This window comes from Cololabis saira, chromosome 8 (genome assembly GCF_033807715.1).
Source record: "Cololabis saira isolate AMF1-May2022 chromosome 8, fColSai1.1, whole genome shotgun sequence".
Lineage (NCBI taxonomy): Eukaryota > Metazoa > Chordata > Actinopteri > Beloniformes > Belonidae > Cololabis > Cololabis saira.
Genome location: NC_084594.1, coordinates 20,720,592 through 20,734,249, shown reverse-complemented (window position 1 = coordinate 20,734,249; position 13,658 = coordinate 20,720,592). Strand labels below are relative to the sequence as shown.

The following is a 13,658-nucleotide window of genomic DNA, read 5'->3' as shown; positions in this document are numbered from 1 at the left end:
GCAGCTTTCACCAAAGCCAGATTGATGAAATAGTAATGATAAATGAAACTATACTGGGTGTGAATTTCCTCTCTGACCTTCTCCGGAGTCACTCTTTGGCATTCAAGATGGAGTTCCAGATGAAGTTCCATGTGCCTGTTTGAGAGTCGGCGTCGAAGGTAACCATATTTAGCTTGGCATTCTCCTGAGAACGAGAGACTGGTTGAGAATGATGAGAACGGGTCCCCTTAGGCATCAACAGAAGTGCCTGATCAAAAACTAGTCAGTAGCTCCTTCACATTGTACGCAGTGTCACAACACCTACACAACCTATTAGAGGGAAAAAGCAAAGTATCAAGATGCTTTGATACTTTGACACCTTCACCCCCACACACACACAAACACACACATGCACACACTACTCTGAACCACAGTCAGATTCTGTCTCTTTCACTCTACTTGTCTGTAAGCCATGGAGAAAGTTTACAGAGCTACGGTGGAAATAATGTCAGAGGTGACTAGACTTCGAGGAAGTAATGAGAGGATCAGAAAGTTCTTTTGGGCCACTTTAAGGAAAATCTGTTATAAGACAAAGATTTCAAGTAGTGTTTCTGCAGTCATACAGTGATTTCCGTTAGATTAATATCTGTTTTTAATGCTGCCTGAGGCATGAAGATCACAAGCAAAAAGTAGAATCAAGATTCCATATTATTTATTATTTATTTATATATACTTCATAACAATGAAATTCCACACTTATTCAAAGTCTTTACTGAGGAGCATTTCTCTGTTACTGTTTTACAATTTGTAGAAATTGTATTTTCACAAATTACAGAAGTTCTGCACACCTTTTCTTCTGAGAGACTTTGCCATTCTAAGATGCTGTTTTAAAAAAAAATCCAATCGTGTCAATTACATGTTGCCAGATGTTCTTCAAGGTGTTCTATCTACCTACCTACCTACCTACCTACCTACCTACCTACCTACCTACCTACCTACCTACCTACCTACCTACCTACCTACCTACCTACCTACCTACCTACCTACCTACCTACCTACCTACCTACCTACCTACCTACCTACCTACCTACCTACCTACCTACCTACCTACCTACCTACCTACCTACCTACCTACCTACCTACCTACCTACCTACCTACCAACTACCTACCAACTACCTACCTACCTATAATGTTTCTGAGATGCCACAAGAATGTGTCTACTGAGTTAGCCTATAATTATCTTAACAGCAAAACCTGTTTTAAATACCAGTAACGTATCTTTCTTTTGTTCTTCCCTTTTCTTCAGGTGGCAAATCTTCTCCGACTTTTCCAAATCCCTCAGATCAGCTATGCTTCTACTAGTGCGAAGCTAAGTGACAAGACCCGCTATGACTATTTTGCCCGCACCGTGCCTCCGGATTTCTACCAGGCCAAGGCCATGGCAGAGATCTTGCGTTACTTCAACTGGACGTACGTATCCACAGTGGCGTCAGAGGGGGATTATGGTGAGACCGGCATTGATGCTTTCCAGCAGGAGGCTCGAGCTCGCCAGATTTGCATTGCCACCTCGGCCAAGGTGAGCCGCTCAATGAGCCGCTGGAGTTATGAGAACGTAATTCGCTCCCTTCAGCAAAAGTCCAACGCCAAGGTGGTCATCCTCTTCACGCGCAGCGAGGATGCCCGTGAGCTACTGGTGGCGGCCAACCGTATGAACGTCACCTTCACCTGGGTGGCCAGTGATGGCTGGGGAGCGCAGGAGAGTGTGGTGAGGGGAAGTGAAGCTGTGGCAGATGGAGCGTTCACTATTGAACTAGCCTCCTATGAAATGTCCCATTTTAATGACTACTTCACTGCTCTGCATCCATACAACAATACCAGGAATCCATGGTTCAGAGAATTTTGGGAAAACCAATTCCAGTGCAGCCTCCATGACCTGGGCTGTGGGAAACAATCACTTCGGGAAGTACCATTTCAACCAGAATCGAAGATCATGTTTGTAATCAACGCCGTCTATGCAATGGCTACTGCCTTACATAACATGAGGCAAGCCTTATGCCCCAACTCCACCAAGGTGTGTGATGCTCTCAAACCTGGCAACGGCAGAAAGTTTTACAGGGACTACATTCTCAAGGTCAAATTTGATGGTGAGTCGATATTGTTGACAAAAGTCCACACAAACCTAACAAACATTTAACATAATTGACTGCCAGTACAACTTATCCAAGTGCTTTTTGCACAGATAAGCGTCCGAATTAGGTTTACATGAGGTTAAAATCTTTGTGCCACTTAGTATAAAATGTTAAATGTGTTCAAGGGTGATTAAACATGCTGTTGCACTGTTACCGCAGATAGATTTTGACACACAACAATGAAACAACTTCCGCACCCTCCTGCTTTGAGAGTATTTTGTTCATGCATGAGAGTGAATAGAGCGCACTGTTTGAAGGCTGCAAACACTCTGCAGTATTTGTTTTCTCCCTGTCTACACTAACCGTCAATACACAAAGCATGCAACTGTAACTGCATCAGCTCATCCACACATCCACATGACAGGCTTACCAATTCAAATGCTCTCGCTTTTGTACTGGCTTTGGGCTATTCTTCGATTTATGGAAATACTGACATTTTCATCAATGAGAGCTAAAGGTGGACAACTGTGCTCTTATCCAGCTGTGCTTTTCTGCACTTCACAATCTCTAAAAAGAAAAAAAGAAGGAAAAGAAAATACCCAGAGGATTTTAACATCTAGAGATTAAAAAAAGGATTAAAGCCTTGAATTAACCAGTCCCATTAGGCATTACAACACCCCAAGGAGAAAAACAAGTGTACCTCTAAGCCAGAGGTGTTAGACTATATTTTATTCTGGACCACGTCAGCAGTATGGTTTCTTACAAAGAACCAGTTATACAGTGGCCATCACTACTTTTTAATCATATTACGCTTATGTATTTGATCATTAATCAAAATAACAATGTCAGATAACTAGGTGCTTTCTAAGCCAGCTGTGTTGTCAGAGTTCCTGCTCATCGCTGGACTCTACAGGGCCGTTTCTTGACAAGCTGACATCATTAAAAGTACTTTCTGGGTTCAAAACAACCCCTGGTCTATAATTACATGGTAAGGATTGTAACTTTCCCTTAGGGACCAAAAGAGCGAGTAGTTTTGAGTGAGAATGGAGTTTGCATTTGCAGCAAAATAGAAATGAATGTTGGCATTTGGGGAAATCTACCTACATAAAAAATAATTCACATTTTAAGTCTCTGCAAGACTCAAGAATATCATTCCATTAGAGTTATTGTTTGAATATGATCCCTACAGACAAACCAAAGTAATTTTAACAGAGAATGTATAAATATATTTGTTTGCATGGACATCTCCTTCTGGTTGCCCCACCTTATTAAGTCCATACAAGTTGACTGCTGATTTTTGAGCAATAGTTGTAAAAGGAGGAGAATTCATGGCCTATTTAAGGTAAAATATGGACCAGTACAAATATTTATGATAAAATAGGCAAGTCTTTAAAGTAGAGGCTATGAACTTTCTCGTTTTGCATTTATCTATGAGTTTTTTTCTTTAGGAGCCTGTTTTTGGTTACGGTAGACCTGCTCATTTACTTTCAGCATAAACTTTCTTTTTTTATTATGTCTTAAAGACATGTGGAAGATTGTTATTCCTTTGTTCACAATAGAACTGCGTTTACTTCTGCATCAGTTTTTGCTTTTGTAAATATATTGTGCTAAAAATGTAGGCAGCTTTTACGTTTTGGAAATTTGGTGGTTTTTCTTTGTGGCGCAGATTAGTGTACCGAACTCCCTGCTGGGTATCTATGCACCAACGTAAACTGCGTTCTTTGGGCACAGCAAAGAAAACACTCTGGCTCGTCTGTGTTAAACAGACAGATACTTCTGATTCCCATTTGTCTCTAAATCATCTTCACGCTGACTAAATCTTTCTTTTCTTGGACTTCTTTTGTTCCAAATCCATTACTAAACCACTAAACTGCAACTGACTAAACTGACTAACTAAACTGTTAAAATTGATTTTTTAGACACTGACATCTAGTGGGTAGAGGCCAGACAAAACTGAAATGTATTTTTGGGACATGTCGTTCTGGTCCATGTACGTGTCAAAAACAGTAGAACTGTTTCATACGCCGGATATAATTATCTTTTCACATTCCAGATAAAATGGGTGGTGGACCAGATTTAACCTGCGGGCCTTGAGATTCCAAAAATGAATGTCATTGTTGCCATTCAATCTACCTGCAGTGAGGTGATATTATACAAACACCATTAATGCTGAAGTGGTTGTTTCCATTTTTAATAAGTCAACTGTCATTTTCCGCAACGGTGTCCAAAATCACAGTATTCATAAAAATAGAAGAATCAAAACAGGGAATATGCAGGACATTATTATTATTATTTCATGCTCAGAAGAAAATTTCTGAAGCATTTAGATCATTTAGATGAAATGAAAATCACAGCAGTCATCATCACAGCCTCCATCATTCCACAATAAATAACCAAACAATTAAATTGGTCAGACAAATAACCAACAAGCCAGTTATAACTATGACTGAGATGCTGAGTTGAGTTCCTCCTTAGAGATGGGGAACTCCATTGTCATCTACATAAATGATAAAGTGCACTTGTGGTAGAGCTCTGGTGCAGACTTACATTAATAGTGGAAGACAGAAGTTACCCCGCTCTGTGACATCAGTGACAGCCTTCTGCTGATAAGACGCCTGACGCCCCCCCCCCCACAAAAGCTGGGCTCCAGGCATCACCTCATCAACAAAACATCCCTAGAGTCAAACATAGTCATGGTAGCACCTTTCTGTGGGAATGTTTCCCTGCAAAAGAGGCTGGTTCACTGTTCAAAATTGTGAGTAAATGTAGGAAATGTTGAGCAGCAAAGTGGTAGTTTTCATTGGTATTTTCAACGTTTTTTGAAAGAAAAACCATAAAACATGGCAAATCTAATTAATCGGATGAGTGAAAATAATTCTCAGTTACAGGCTGCACATAATAATTTCCCTAATTATTTTTAAAGGCTTACTTAACATTTTTTTTGTGTAATGTACAGTGCCTTGCGAAGGTATTTGGCCCCCTTGAACTTTGTGACCTTTTGCCACATTTCAGGCTTCAAAAATAAAGATATAAAACTGCAATTTTTTGTGAAGAATCAACAACAAGTGGGACACAATCATGAAGTGGAACGAAATGTATTGGATATTTCAAACTTTTTTAACAAATAAAAAACTGAAAAATTGGGCGTGCAAAATTATTCAGCCCCTTTACTTTCAGTGCAGCAAACTCTGTCCAGAAGTTCAGTGAGGATCTCTGAATGATCCAGTGTTGACCTAAATGACTAATGATGATAAATAGAATCCACCTGTGTGTAATCACGTCTCCGTATAAATGCACCTGCACTGTGATCGTCTCAGAGGTCCGTTTAAAGCGCAGAGAGCATCATGAAGAACAAGGAACACACCAGGCAGGTCTGAGATTGTGGAGAAGTTTAAAGCTGGATTTGGATACAAAAAGATTTCCCAAGCTTTAAACATCCCAAGGAGCACTGTGCACGCGATAATATTGAAATGGAAGGAGTATCAGACTCATAGCAAATCTACCAAGACCAGGCTGTCCCTCTACACTTTCAGCTCATACAAGGAGAAGACTGATCAGAGATGCAGCCAAGAGGCCCATGATCACTCTGGATGAACTGCAGAGGTCAGAGGTCACCTACAGCTGAGGTGGGAGACTCTGTCCATACGACAAAAATCAGTCGTATGCTGCACAATTCTGGCCTTTATGGAAGAGTGGCAAGAAGAAAGCCATTTCTTAAAGATATCCATATAAAGTGTTGTTTAAAGTTTGCCACAAGCCACCTGGGAGACACACCAAACATGTGGAAGAAGGTGCTCTGGTCAGATGAGACCAAAATCAAACTTTTTGGCAACAATGCAAGACGTTATGTTTGGCGTAAAAGCAACACAGCTCATCACCCTCAACACACCATCCCCACTGTCAAACATGGTGGTGGCAGCATCATGGTTTGGGCCTGCTTTTCTTCAGCAGGGACAGGGAAGATGGTTAAAATTGATGGGAAGATGGATGGAACCAAATACAGGACCATTCTGGAAGAAAACCTGATGGAGTCTGGAAAAGACCTGACACTGGGACGGAGATTTGTCTTCCAACAAGACAATGATCCAAAACATAAAGCAAAATCTACAATGGAATGGTTCACAAAAAACATATCCAGGCGTTAGAATGGCCAAGTCAAAGTCCAGACCTGAATCCAATCGAGAATTTTTGGAAAAAACTGAAAACTGCTGTTCACAAACTCTCTCCATCCAACCTCACAGAGCTCGAGCTGTTTTGCAAGGAGGAATGGGCAAAGATTTCAGTCTCTCGATGTGCAAAACTGATAGAGACAAACCCCAAGCGACTTACAGCTGTAATCGCTGCAAAAGGTGGCGCTACAAAGTATTAACATAAGGGGGCTGAATAAATTTGCACTCCCAATTTTTCAGTTTTTTATTTGTTAAAGTTTGAAATATCCAATAAATTTCGTTCCACTTCATGATTGTGTCCCACTTGTTGATTCTTCACAAATAATTACAGTTTTATATCTTTATGTTTGAAGCCTGAAATGTGGCAAAAGGTCACAAAGTTCAAGGGGGCCAAATACTTTCGCAAGGCACTGTATCTATCAGAAAATCTCGTTGTTCAATCCAGGCAGCTTCTGTCAAAGTTAAGACTTCAAATGTGGATAGCATCACATAAAGTGGCACTTTTACCTTCGTTCTGTCAAAATCACTGTTCTATATATGAACATACAGTCTATATATATATATATATATACTGTAAACCGCAACAGAAACAACATATATGTATTGAATGCTCTGAGTTCAGGGTAGGAGTCACGAAGACTCAACAAAAAAATAAAATAAAATAAAACAAACAAAAAAAAACATGTTCATGCTTAATGACTCATTAAGGGCTATTTTCTTACCTCAGTTTTGATTAACATATGGTGACCTAGTGACACCTATTTCTTTACTTTAACAAATCCTCTCTGTATGTTTTCCCTTCTCCCATTCAGCACCCTTTCGCCCCCCTGACACCGAGAATGTGATCCGTTTTGATGCCTTTGGAGACAGCCTCGGCCGCTACAACATTTTTCACTACCACAAAGAGGGCGGGCGCTACGTCTACCGTAATGTGGGTTACTGGGCGCAGAGCCTGATCTTGAACACCAGCCTCATCCCCTGGGCTGATCAGGTGGTGCCCACCTCCCAGTGCAGTGATCCCTGCAGGAAGAATGAGGTGAAGAGCATGCAGCCAGGAGACGTGTGCTGCTGGATCTGCATACCCTGTCAGCCCTACCAGTACCTGCAGGACGAGTTCACCTGCGCTGACTGCAGCTTTGGACAGTGGCCTCTGGCCAATCTGACGGGTTGTTACGACTTGCCTGAGGAGTACATCCGATGGGAAGACGCCTGGGCCATTGGTCCCGTCACCATTTCCTGTCTCGGGATCATGTGTACACTCTTCGTCATCGGCCTCTTTCTCAAACACAATGAGACACCAGTGGTGAAGGCCAGTGGACGGGAGCTGTCCTACATCCTTCTGCTGGGAGTGCTGATGTGTTATAGCATGACCTTCATCTACATTGCCAAACCTTCCACAGCTGTGTGTACGTTGCGCCGGCTAGGATTAGGTACCTCCTTTGCTGTGTGCTATTCAGCACTCCTAACCAAAACCAATCGCATAGCTCGAATTTTCAGTGGAGTGAAGGATGGAGCCCAGAGGCCCCGATTTATCAGCCCAGCTTCCCAGGTTGCCATATGTGGTGCTCTAATCTCCTGCCAGCTGGTTGTGGTGGTAGTCTGGATGCTGGTGGAGACCCCAGGAGTGAGAAAAGAAGTGAGCCCGGAGAGGAGAGATGTGGTCACCCTTAAGTGCAACAGCAAAGACTCCAGCATGCTCGTGTCTCTCACCTACAACTGCATACTCATTATCCTCTGCACAGTCTACGCCTTCAAGACCCGCAAATGCCCTGAGAACTTCAACGAGGCCAAGTTCATCGGGTTTACCATGTACACCACCTGCATCATCTGGCTGGCGTTCCAACCCATTTTTTATGTTACTGCCAGCGACTACAGGGTACGTTAACTTAAGACTGCATGCGCATGCTTTCCTTTGAAAGTAATTTCTCTTCTTTTTAAGTGTGGTTGTGTAATGAGTCATAAGTATCCTGCTGTAGACAGCAGTCACAGAGCTCTCAATTTGGATAATAAGGGAGGAATTCTTACAAGGAGTTAAATTAATGGCTTCTCAGAATGATTATCATAGAGAAATTATTATTTCTTCTATCTGAAATGAACTGTTCATTCTGAGTAGGTCTAACCTGAGAACCCATGATAATTCCTCACGTAATATCCAAACTGAGAGAGCTGTGATCACAATATATACTCAGTACTCATACTATCTATTCATAAATACTTCACAAAACCGCACTTAGAAAAGGGGAAATACTCCTTACATGGAAGACAACATTCACATATATTGTATGCATGCTACACAGCATGTGCTGGGGTTATCATTTGTACAAAAACAAAAAAGTGTCCCAGTAGTGAGTAAAACAAAAAAAACAGTTTATCTATAATATGTGCACCAGAAAACTTTGCTCTTGACGGACAGTGCACAGGCACACCTACATGTATTAGAGCCTTTTCAGTCCCACTCGAGCCTAATCACACACAAGACGCAGATGTGCTACAAAGGAGCCTCTGCCCCACCTTGAATGGGACTGAGTGAGAAGGGTTTATGGTATAACTCAGTCTGAAGCCAGTAAAAGCTCAGGATGGTTTCATGATAGCTTGTCTTCAGTTGTCAGTGGCACAAGTGTCCAGCAGCTTTACTGAAGCAGCGAGTTCAGCCGCACAGCCGTCCTTCGTGATTCTTGCAGCAGTGCACTTATATCAATATATGTGACATGCACTGAGGTAAAATGAAGAGGGAAATTGTTCCCTGTTGTAGTAATGGGGATGAGCACATTATTATTGGATGTTAGACTGTAATTTGGGATTATTGTAACTGATTTTATATTTTCAGTTGACGGACAGTTATGATTATCACAAAACCTTACGGTGTGTAGTTGCATTTCAAAATGAAGACGGAGTGGAGCCAGAGGGCGACTGTAGACCAAGATCCTTAATTACTGAGTAAAAATCGAATTATTTATTGGCGTATGTACAGTTTAAAACAAATTTCGCTGCACAGTGAATTTCATACTCAATGCTTTTATGTCACAAGAACACAACATTACTACCGAACACACGGCACAAGAAAATAAAACAAAACAAAAAAAACTCCAACTTTGTCTACAACAAAATATGTAAGTGTCCAAGACTTCGTCGTTTCAAATACATTCAGGCTCAGAGAGTGTATTCATCTACAGACTAACGGGGCAAGGGCAATGATGCATATATGATCCAGGTCACCTGTGGGAACAAAACACAAATGCAAATACTATTATAACTGGTAGATATGAATATGCTGTTTGCTACCTTTTAAGACAATATTGTAGTGGCAGTAGTCTTAAATTATATTGATAATATTCTGTCTGCCACAGACTGAGACAAGCAGACAGACAGGCAGATGGATTGACAGGGTCATATATGGAAATGATAAACCTGAATAGGAAATGCTGGCTTTAGTTGTGGTGGATCCTCCGTCCTGGAACTGTCCAGAGAGGAATGAGTGAGAGACAGAGACAGGGGAACACAGGCAAAGCACCCTCCTGGCACATCTGCTTTTTCAGTAGGATGTGAGATGCAGGCAAGACCATACGGGCTGAAAGGGAACTGAACGTCCCTGTGTGTCCCAGTGTTCTTCTGTGTGGAATGGAGTGTAAAAGCGTGGGATGCTAAGTCCCAGCTGTGCTCCCTCTACCCTGGGACTCTGGGGATGCTCAGAGGAACCCTCCCTTCAGGCCCTAGACGACACAATTCGCAGCCTGAATGGGCTCATTAGATAGATGCAAAACTCCCCTTTGACCGATGAATTATTACCAAAGCAACTCAGCTGGCGCAGTGTCTCGAGTTGTTCACGGGGGGGAGGCAACATATTACCAGTGCTCTTCTAGTTTTACACCACTCCTCAGATTGGTGATGCAAACTGAAAGTTGAATAAAGATTTGATTGTGAACCTATGAGAAGCTAAGCTAAATACAATCCACTGTGCCAGCTGACCCATGAATAACACATTTGATTATCACATGAAATATTGAAGAGGTTCTCTGCGCTGTGGGGAGGTGGTGTCTTCTCTTATGCTGGTCGTGTAATCTCAGCAGAAAACACAGAACACGTACTGTAACAGCCACGATGGTCAAAGTGAAAACTACAGCCAACACTGCAAGAAACGTGCTGGTTCAGCCAATACAGCTCATAAAAAAGAAGAATCTCATCTCTAAAATGAGATCCTCTGAACATATTGAACTACCTGAACACAGTTCAAAAATGAGCCAGTAGTTCTGTCTTTGGGAGAAATAAAATAATACCTTCAAAGGTTGTTGTTGTTGTAGTGAAGCAGTCACGTGCCACACTACATCCCGCACGCCACACTCACTCCCCACATCTGGCAAAATATGAGAGCGGGCTGATTCCTTGTTGACTGATCTTACAAAGCAACGCCTCATGAATTATTAAAACCACTTAACAGGTCGTTCCAACGCAATACGGCCCATGGCTTCTTTCAAAGTTATTTCAGAAGCAGCCAGAGAGCGTTTAATCTTTCCACATTTTGACATTTTTTGGATGATTATTTACAACATGTGTTGTATTGATGTTTTCAAACTCAAAGCACAGACATATAGGGAAGAAAAATGTGATGTTAAATAACCCAACAACCCAAACCTAACAACCCAACTGTGCAGTTATGTGTTTAAGTTATGAATTCACTGAAACCTACAAGGCATTTTAAGATGAAGCTTTGAAGCGTTTCACATTATCATTAATCTTTGGCCACTAAATATGTGTGTAAACACGTCAAATATTAGTTTACTTGTTCTTTGTGAATTATTTTTTTAATTCTATCGATTATAATGTCATCAACACATTTCAACAATGGAAGCATTTTGGAAAAGAGGAGAAAAAAAATACCATCTTGGTTGTAAATGCTCATAATGCTCTAAATGTTTTTAAGGATAACATAGAAGCACGTGTTCACATTAGCAACATTTTACCAATATTTACACGTTTTTTTTAATTTTTTGTTTAATTGAGTACAGCTGTGCTGTATTCATTTATTCATTCAGTCATCATAGCCATAACATGACTGCACCAATCAACGTACGAGTGCATCACACAGTTTCTCTAGCAGGCAGAAGGTAAAAGTAAATCTACAATCATGTACAATTTCTGTATTGACGCTAATGAAAAAAAGCAAAGAAGAAAAGGTGAACTTATTCTGTTTCTGAAAAAGTTTTTACAGTCTTATAGTATAGTCATTTTTTGTTTAAGGGTCTTGAATAAATTCACATTTGTGTCCCCCTTATTTCTATTATTTATTTATATACACAGTAAATTACTGAGACAAACTAAAATGGTTTCAAGAGGGGGTTACTGAAACGTAAAGTAATACCAGATTATGAATCGTATAATATTATTTTCTGTTGACAGTGAAATCCCAAATTTCTTGAAGTTTTCCATGGAAAACATAATTCTGTTGTTGAACTATTTTTTTAAAAGCTTCATCCTCCCCGTATGTTCCCAGTCAAGATCTGCTGTCACTTACACATTTATTGGCTTATGCAATTATTCTAGTATTTTATTTCCTTTTTTTAACCTTGCAGATGGCTTAGATTCAAAATGAGTGTATTTCATACAAAGAAATTGCATTACACAGTTTCACATGGGTATGTAGAGTTAATTTACACTGTGTCCCAGCAAACCGGGGGCATTTATTGCAAATAAAAGAATACAATGACCATGATTTTATTCAAAACCTTGTAGATAAATGTATATTGTGAGAGACTGGTAAATGTTTTTTGACACTCGATGCGATCCTTGTTGTAGAACAGCTATTTGCACAGGACAACACTTGGTGCCTATATTATTTCAGAACACATGTATTCAGGTTAGGGAAAAACACCTGCTGTCCTGTGAAGAACAGAAATTTGCTGCGCATCACACAATGCTGAGCTGCGCCATTGGTGATCAGGAGATAAATAAAAAAACAAAAACGCTTTGAAAGGACTGGAAATGATCCACCGGACTGAAGGCAAACATCAGTGAGGGCAGGGTGGAGCGAAAAAGAAGAAGTGAGGGTCAACGTGATTGACGAGTAACAGAGAAATTGTATTTATCTTTACCTGTTTATCTCTGAATATCCTTGAATATCATGTGTAGAGTGTAGGTTGGATACTCAAGTCCACACAGATCAGCGTAGGCTTTGGGAGAATGAATTTCTCGTCTCTATGTCCTCCTTCAGGTGCAGACTACCACCATGTGCATCTCTGTCAGTCTCAGCGGGTCGGTGGTTCTGGGATGCCTCTTTGCTCCAAAGATCCACATAATACTGTTCCAGCCACAGAAGAATGTCTGCAACCTCAGGGCGGCCACCACCCGCTTCAGTGTCAATACTGGACCGGCCTCCAGTTTTTCTCAAGGTATCACCTGAGATAAAGTTTACTTTGTCAGAAAAAACCCCAAAACAAATCAACTCATTAGTTATAATGAGCCAAACTTTCTGTCACATTTCGCTGCCAATGCATCCTGGAGCATGTGGTGCTCTTGCTTGTTATTAGTACAGTATCTCAAGGAAAAGAAACAAAACCAGCACTTGTCACAGTTTGCACACAGTATAAAGTTCCTTGTTACACAAAATATGACTCTTCTTATGTTTTGCAGCATCAGCCTCCAATGTTGTTCCGACAGTGTGCAATGGACGAGAGGTGGTGGACTCCACAACATCCTCCTTGTGAATTGCAGATGAGTTCTTTTTCTGAGCGTTGTAAACAGAGTTATATAATCACTAGTCCTGAATCAGGTGTCTCAGATATTGATGAGGTCACACAGACGATCGTCATGACTTTGTTGTCCTCAAAGTGCTGTGAGTGCAATGTCCCGATTACTTGATTTTGTTCTTTGACTCGTAGCGATTTTAAATGAGATGCCAACAAAGCTGAATATAGCCCTGTTTTTCTGAAGATATCTTGCAACAATGGAGTATAATGTAGTCGATCTGTTAAATATAATATATTAAATATGTTTTTAATGTAGATTCTGGTGGACCAGTTTGTGCTTTCTTGTAATTTATGTAAATAAAATGTGTTTTTTATGAATACAGAAATAACATTTTTTCTTTTTGTGTGTGTTTCTTTGCACATCATCATGGGATATGAGAGTTCAGTGTAGTCTATTTTACATAGTAAACACATGGCCAAATCCGTCCTTGGGGCTTCATGTAAATTTCACTTTCCCATCCTGCAGAAAACTGAAAATTGTGCTAAAGCGATTGCACTTATACAGTAATTTTCTTCACAACCAAGTAGGACACAAGACGCACCAGCCAGAAAGTGATGGAGCTAAAGCAGTGTCCTGATCCCCCCCAGGGCAGTTCTGGGTTTAGTGTCTTGCTGAAGGAAGTCTTCTGGACAGAAGGAG

The 13,658-nt window shown here is 40.8% G+C and overlaps 1 protein-coding gene across 1 annotated transcript in view; it reads left to right on the top strand.

The window, feature by feature from the left end:
- grm2a (glutamate receptor, metabotropic 2a) overlaps positions 1 to 13,230 on the top strand; it is a 46,248-nt gene extending 33,018 nt beyond the window's left edge. Inside the window, exons 3-6 of the mRNA XM_061728502.1 lie at positions 1,287 to 2,124; positions 7,091 to 8,154; positions 12,484 to 12,661; positions 12,903 to 13,230. Coding sequence (XP_061584486.1) covers positions 1,287 to 2,124; positions 7,091 to 8,154; positions 12,484 to 12,661; positions 12,903 to 12,976 — 2,154 coding nt within the window. The 3' untranslated portion in view covers positions 12,977 to 13,230. The remainder of the gene's footprint in view (positions 1 to 1,286; positions 2,125 to 7,090; positions 8,155 to 12,483; positions 12,662 to 12,902) is intronic.
- The last annotated feature ends 428 nt before the right edge of the window (positions 13,231 to 13,658 follow it).